Below are 7,724 nucleotides of genomic sequence, written 5' to 3'. Positions count from 1 at the left end.
CGTTGACAAACATCATAGTTATATGCCACTTGTGATTAAACCAAATAAACTTTATCTTGCACAACTTTCTACGGAGTTCTCTAAATTCTTATATCTTTTCTTTCTAAGCTATTCACTTGTCCACCCTACTCCAAAACATTTAAACAAAAAAAATGAAAAAAAAGTAGGAAATAAAGGCTTCTGCTATTGATATTGTTGGATTTCTGGAGTGGTTGAACCATGACCATAAAGTGATCTAGTTTTGGATGCAGGTGGGACATTTTATGGAGTTGATCATATCTCTCGTGACACTGATAGGGAGTTACACCAAGATAGAAAAAGACTAAAGATATTTGAATTAAAGATGAAAGTTGCATTACATTTATTCTATATAGACTATAGCCATCTTTGCTTTAATTACTACTATAGTGCAATCCCATCACTTTTTCTTATCCTTTAATTTTACCCACAACCAAATATTTATCATCATGAATCATGTTGCGTTCCCTTTCTCCAACGTTCTTATATTTATTTAAAGCCATATATACCCTATTGCCAAAAATAACTTCTTACTAGAGTTTCCATTTTGCTACCCATCCAAGATCAAATAAGTCCAAAATCAGGTCATAAAAAATTGATCCTTTTCTTTTTTTACTATAAAAGTTTGCAATTTTAATTTATTGAGTAAACATTTTATGATCTTTTAAAGAATCTTTGTACTATAGTTCAGAAGAGGAAATGGAAGCAGAAGCAACGCCAAACAAGGATATGAAGGTGGAGATTAATTCATCGCCGGAGACTCCGTCAGAAAATATATCGCCGACACTGGAGAATTTTCCGATGACGGGAGGATTAGCAAGGCAAGGAAGTATGACGAAGAACAGTTGTCTTTGCTCTCCAACGATCCATGCAGGTTTTTTTTTCTCTTAAAAGAATTCTATTGAATTGGGGGAAAATAAATTAAATTCAAATTTATTCTTTCGGAAATTTGAGCGAGTACCATATTAGACTATATGCTTTGATGGTAACGCAGGTTCATTCAGGTGCAGGCTTCATCGTGCTCCGACTTCTAATCCAAGTCTCCAGAGGACTAAAAATATTGAATCAAATCCTAAGGCTAATCCCAATGCTTATATAACTAGCTAGCAATGGTATTTCTATAGTTCTATCGGAGTCATACTAAGAAGTACTGGATTATCATAATACTAGTATTATTGTTGAATTTGTGGCCCAATTGTTTTTTTTTTTTTTATGTATGTTTAATGTTGGTTGTATTTCTTATTTGTTGATCTGTTATTTGTGGTTTCACTCAGATATAGACACTGTAAAGATTCGAGTTCATAGAATTAATGAAATGGCTTGGAGTATGCATGTAAATGTAGAGAGCTTTTTCGTGTATTGAAGATATTAAGGGAAATTTATAGATAGTCTAATGCATGTTTTGGGCAGATAGATATTTTTGACATTTGATATAGAAAAGGATAAATATATCCTAATAATATGTCATTAGGGTTTAGTGTGATTCCATAAAATGAATGATATATATTATTACAAAAAGAACAAGAATTAGCTATGAATTCTGTTGTTACTAAATTGCCGGTAACTAACATGAATTTTTGATAATTCGTTACTAATTCGTAGTAAAAAGAATTAGCAACAAATATTTACCATTTACCGATCGAATTTGTCCATAGTTAATTTCTATTTTTTACGCATGAATGCGCGCATGACTAATTTCTTGGAGGGTTGAAATTGTATAGAAACATATTATACGGCCGTTGAATGTATAAATAGAGGGGTTAGCTAGGATCTGTGTCAATCTGTAAGAAAACTTATCTTTGTATAAATTATGGCGGTATTTGGATCATGTGTTTCAACTATTTTACTTGGTCTTCCATCCTCTACCTGTATAGGTGTGCAACTAAATTCGGTGAAATCATCTAAATTTCGGTCTTCCATGATCTTCTTTCCAACTTCATCGCTAGGTCATGTCCGCTCTTGAATATTACACAAATTTTATATTATATGAAAATTCAAAAAAATTATAATACGCAAAGTTGGTGTGTGTGAGTGGGGGCAGGAAAAATTGTTGTGGGGTTGAAAAATAGAGATGTCAATTGGGTGGCCCAGCTCAATTAGCCCACGCGAACTTTGGCATTCGAACCCAACCCTAATACACCACGAGCCCCACGGCCGGCCGACCTTTAAAAAAATATGTTCTCATACTTTTCTTATAAGAATACCAAAAAAATTACAGTAGCATTTACAAGTCAAAAAATATCTTTTTGGACAGTATGCTTCTCAAAAACTTAATAACTATTAAAATTTTTTCAATAGATTACGATAAAATACTAAAAAAAAAGTGCAACATTTCATTCATTAAAGGTAAAAACTCAAAACACGATATATTTAAGAAAACTTCCATGACACGTATGACATATCCACGCCAATACACCATCTTTATCAAGCACATTCGAATTCGCATGTAATAAGATTGACTTAACATCTTTATTTTACATAAACATCTATATTTTTAATTAAATATTTTTTTATTATGCCCAAGGGGGAACCCAGCCCAGTCTCTATCAAGCCTCATAAGTTGCGGACTTACTTGAACCGAGCTAAAATTGTGTAATTTCTTTACACCAGACTTATTTATAAGGTAATCATAGATGGATTTATACTTTAAGCATTAAATAATAATTTAACAAAATAATAACTAACGTATTGTAACATGTTAAAATGTACTAATAATGTAAAACAAATTACAACTTAAATCCATGTAAATATAGTAATTTCCAACTGCTAAAGAAAAAAGAAGAGAACAAAGAAGGGAATATAAAATAGTCTGCTCAATGGTCCAATTGTCCACCACAATGGAAAATCTTGAAAGCTAGCATGCAATCTTGTTATCTCAATGCAACCCTACATCACAATTACTAACAAGAATTAATTTAATTAGTGTAGCCTCAAGAAGGGGCAACTTTTGATTTTATGCTAAATTATTTGTACGATTTTGCAAAATCTGACATATCCTCTGGTCATTGCATTATATTTGCAGTTACAACATTTCGTGCAAACCCAAACAAAACACTATGAATATGTAATGTCAGTAAAATCAAACTCCCAAATAATATGTCATGCTTGTTTGGCAATTACGTGGAGCAATAATAGTAACAAAATGTGAAATTCCAGAAACAATTGGGCAGCCTTAATTCTCAAGCAATTTAACTTTATATGCTTGTGGATACAAATAATTGACATACACCACATGATGCAAATAACGAAGATTACAAATGTCGAACGCATAGGTCTCTAAGATTAATACTGTAGCAGATTGTACCAAAAAACTAACATAATTATTACAATAAGAAAGAATCGTATCATCTTCTGCTATTAAATTGAGCCTTATTAGCTGTTAGTGCACAAATTACAAATGATAACGAAACAAAACAAACTTCACCTTATTGTCAGTAGAACAATTATATCAGGAAAAACGAATTAAATAAGATGACAGCAACTTGGATGGCTATTTCAACCTAATTAATACAACTTGGAAAAAAATTCAATAGAAAATTATAACACTGTATACTCCTTTTTCAAATTTAATGAAAATAACTATCTAAATTTCTTGAGTTGAGGCCCTAGAAAACTAAGGTAAGGGAAGAATTCGGGGATTGTATTATGATCTTATGAATTTAAAGATCTCAAAATTAAAAAATGAGTTTCGCTCCTCAACTTACTTTTTGTGAGCTTTTTCATAATAATCCCTTTTTTCTATAAGAAAATTTTGCTAAGTAAAAATCTAGGTGCCAAGATTCATGGAACAAACTCAAACTAGGTTTTTTATGGAAGACATGTTCACCAACTAATGCAAGGATTGAAATTTATCCAATCTTCCAATACTAGATACTACCAATTATATTAGTCCCAAAATTAATATCAGCTGTTTAATTCTTCCAATCTATCCAAGACTTGGTGGATATAGTTACTTGGTGTATGGAATTAGTCGAGTTGGGTGCAAGCTGGCCCGGACACCACCGTTATAAAAAAAAATTATATTAGTCCCAACATTTGGGATGCTTTCATTGCAGAAACTTCATATCTAACTTGTAGCTCATAAATTGATGGATTGTGTACATTAAAATCCATCCAAGTAAACCCTTTCTTTGAATTCCATCCAACCCATATTTTCCCTTCTAATTGTAACATTTTTGTACTTTTATTAGCTTAGGCTACAGTTTACAGCAATACTTAACATAGAGATTTCTCTATTTTCTAAAGACTACAAATTGTTCTCGCAAAACTAAAAATCATAAAAAAGGAAAAATAAATATTTTTGATGCCATAAAAGTGATAACAGAGCATATGGAGTATATGTTATCAGTTCTTTTGACTAGCAGCTGATCTATTATTTGACCATAACTTACTGAACATTCTTTTAGGTCGATTTGGAATGACACATAATGCTTTAATCCTTGAAGATTTCCCAATTTGATCCAAATCATCATCATCATCATCTTCAGCTAGCTTCATTTTTAGAGTTGAAAGGTTGGAGTTTGGTGATTTTAGGGCTGAGGCAGTAGTCCACTGGTCATCAACTGGTGTCTTATTAAAAGTTGCTGAAGTCTTGGCTGTGTCCTCTAGAAGTGCCTTGATGTTGCTAGGCAATTCCGTTACATGGCCACCGGACATGGCTGCTCGAGCTTGCTCGAAAAATAGAACTTGAACAACTACCCTTAGTGGAAGTAATTCATTTTGTGCTGCATGCATACAAACTTCCATTGATAGTTTCTTGCAGTCCAACATTCTGCACAGCCTCTTTCTTTCACTCTTGTTCAGCTCCGGATGCCCCTGCATTTTCGTTAGCGTCTAAGTTCTATGCACTGGCATTTTTTGTTATAACAAGTATGTCTACACATGGATGTAACATTTTTGGTTACTTTAATTAAAATGAAAATCCCAACAGTAGATAGTGGTCTAGTTGAAGATGTTATGAGAAATTTTACCTTGAGATAGATGTCAATGGCTCTGTAAAGATCATCATGGTCAAGCCTAGCAAACTCTGGAATTGCTTCAGCAATGGAAATGAATTTTGACAATGGCAAATTTGAGTCACTGGAAATTTCTTGAAGATACCTATCCACAAGCTTAGCTACCTTGAGTTTTGAGCTATGTGATGCTGAAGAAGATCTTCTACTTTCTTGGAACTCAAGGTCAATATTCTCCGCGGACCGAGATCTTCTCCTCTCAAAATCTCCTTTCCTTCTTAGTGGACTTGTTGGGGGACTTTGTCCTTGCAACATGAACTGTTCTAATATGGTGATAACTATGTCCACATCATGAATTGTGTCACATGTGTGTGACAGACAAGGTATTAACAGATCATTGACAGTGGCATCTTCCAATTGAAGCCCAATCCTTCTTGCCAATTCCATCTTGGATGAAGAAGAAGCCTTCAATATGTTAGCTGCTTTAAGCAATTTCAACAAGAAACTACAAGAAACTGCCCCCCTTTCAGCTGGTAACAATGTTATAATTGACTCCAACAGCAGCCTGTATTTTCCAATCGAATCTGAGTCTTTCTGATCATATTCTAGCTGCTTCTTAGGATTTGCATATTTTGAAATGTTTGGTAGCCATCTTGATGCATAAATTCGCAATGCATCACCGATAACATTAGCAGCTACTTTCCCACCAGATTTGATAGCTATCATACTTCTCCAATAAAGGTCTATGCTTAATTCTGCTAACTCTTCAGCCCACCAACTTTTAGATGAAGTTTTATTATGCCTTCTGCTTTCTGATTCATTGCATGAAACATCATCTCTTCTTGAGTAGCTTCTTGATAAATTCACCTTTGATGGATGAGCTAAGACTTTTGAAGCAATGGCTTCAATACATCTGCTTGTAATTCCTAAGTCCTCAGACCATAAAGGAAAAGACTTGGTACTTTGCAATGTAACAATTGAGTCTTTCCAACCTGAAAGTATGCAAGAATTGAAGAATACATCAAGTTTGTAGATTAAGTTTCCTTTCTCTACATCCTCTGTCATCTGCAGGTATTCTGCAGCACAGCGCGCCGCAACAATGTTGTAGGCACTGAGGGTGATAGTGATACCATAGCAGAATTTTGCACATAGCTCAAATGCTTCAATTCCACCAGGAAAATCTGGTAGCTGCACAATTTGGTGCTGTGAGGTTTCTGGACTTTCAGAGCATAACTTCTGTAGCCTTGAGCACTTAGACAGCAGGGGAAACTGTTTCACAAATTCCATAACCAAATCAACAAATTAATGTTAGTTTAACAATTTTGTTCATTATTTCAACTTCAACTTGAAATAGAAAATTTGACGTTGAAAAAAGTGAAAAATGGTCTTCACTCGCAAAACTTCACTTCTTATTCATGTCCAGACACAATTTTAACCTCCAAATACTCTTGTTCAACTTCAAATACTCAACTCCAACCAAATATTGACCATGTGGGAGAAAAAAAGAAAGAAGAAAAAACAGAAAAGTTGGAGAATTTAACCTTGTGAAGCAAATATCTGCTACCCTTTACTTGGACTAAGAGATCACTAGTAACTTCAGAGTTAACTGACCTGCATCAAGAAAGAAGAATCTTGGTTTCTTTTGAATTCAAGAAAAACAAGAAGTGGAGAAAGAAAAGAGAAGTAAAATATGAAGTTACCTTACAGCCTCAGTAGTAATGAAAGTGTCAGGCCTAGATCCAAGTTTCATAAACTTCATGTTGTGAGGCTTTGTTAATTCTCCAAAAGACAAAGTATATTTAAACAATATGCAAAACCATGGCAGAGTCAGAGAGACAAAGCCATCTCTAAAATTGTTGAAAGCTTCACTTTTTTAGACACCACTACCTTGGAAAGTTCCTTCTCCAGCTGCTAGCAATAGATATTGTCGGAAAACAAAAAGAACCACCACTATGCCTTGTAAAATTTTTCTAAAAGTTTGGTAAATTACCCAACAAGACTGACATTTATTCAACTCCCAAATAGTTGTTCAGAAGAATGAAATGATAAATAATAGAGGAAAGGACATAAAACTAAAGGATTGCGTTAAAGTTTGTGGATTTGGTAGTATCTGGCTTGCACTAATACATACAATTTATATTAATGATGACCAAAATGACATGAACCAAGAAAATCAAGCACTCCCAAAATTCTTGTCCTTTCAGTCAAGTTTGCAGTTTGATTTAGACATGCAAATAGAAAGAATCAAAACTCATCAAGATCAAAGGACTATGGCAATACAAGTCAATTTAAAAAAAGAAAAAAGAAACGAAGGAAAAAGGTAGAGCCACAAAATTTATTCAACATTTAATAACGGATATTGGAAAAGAAAAATTTTAAAACTCAAAATTTTTAGTATTTTTTTTCTTTTCTTCCTCTACTCTTAATTTTACACGCACATATAAAGTGAAGCCTATTGTAAAGAAATAATAACAATCGCTTATTAACTAAAACTTTTGAGATTATCTTCATTTTAGCTTATTAATTCTATATGCCATGTAAGTATATTTACATTGCTAGTCTCGGGCCTGAATAAAGATGGAGTTCCTTTATGTTGGCCGTCAGTTTAAAATTAATTAATTTATGATGAATTCTTATATAACGAAATACATTTGGACCTGCTCGCTTATTACACTAAGACGGACTTAATAAAGTGATCTAAAATTATAACAATTCATACGATCGATCTTAATTGATTGTGATTGAAGTGTAATT

The 7,724-nt window shown here is 33.4% G+C and overlaps 1 protein-coding gene and 1 long non-coding RNA gene across 3 annotated transcripts; one reads left to right on the top strand and one right to left on the bottom strand.

Moving 5' to 3' along the window:
- The first annotated feature begins 398 nt into the window (after positions 1-398).
- LOC138880418 (uncharacterized) lies at positions 399-1,356 on the top strand. 2 transcript variants are annotated; one of them, XR_011403058.1, is made up of 3 exons: positions 399-602; positions 705-892; positions 1,013-1,356. It is a non-coding gene; the product is annotated as an uncharacterized lncRNA (long non-coding RNA). The 2 variants fall into 2 exon arrangements; XR_011403057.1 differs by having other exon boundaries at positions 514-602; positions 710-892.
- Positions 1,357-4,130: 2,774 nt separating this feature from the next.
- Positions 4,131-7,273, bottom strand: LOC104221483 (BTB/POZ domain-containing protein At1g67900-like). The gene is made up of 4 exons (XM_009772550.2): positions 6,671-7,273; positions 6,512-6,581; positions 4,989-6,239; positions 4,131-4,833 (listed from the first exon to the last, which is right to left on the bottom strand). Exons 1-4 carry the CDS (start codon positions 6,727-6,729, stop codon positions 4,363-4,365), a joined length of 1,851 nt encoding a protein of 616 aa, XP_009770852.1. The 5' UTR covers positions 6,730-7,273; the 3' UTR covers positions 4,131-4,362.
- Positions 7,274-7,724: the final 451 nt, after the last annotated feature.

The sequence above is a fragment of the Nicotiana sylvestris genome, chromosome 10 (genome assembly GCF_000393655.2).
Source record: "Nicotiana sylvestris chromosome 10, ASM39365v2, whole genome shotgun sequence".
In the NCBI taxonomy this organism is placed as follows: domain Eukaryota; kingdom Viridiplantae; phylum Streptophyta; class Magnoliopsida; order Solanales; family Solanaceae; genus Nicotiana; species Nicotiana sylvestris.
This window is presented reverse-complemented; position numbering and strand designations above follow the sequence as displayed.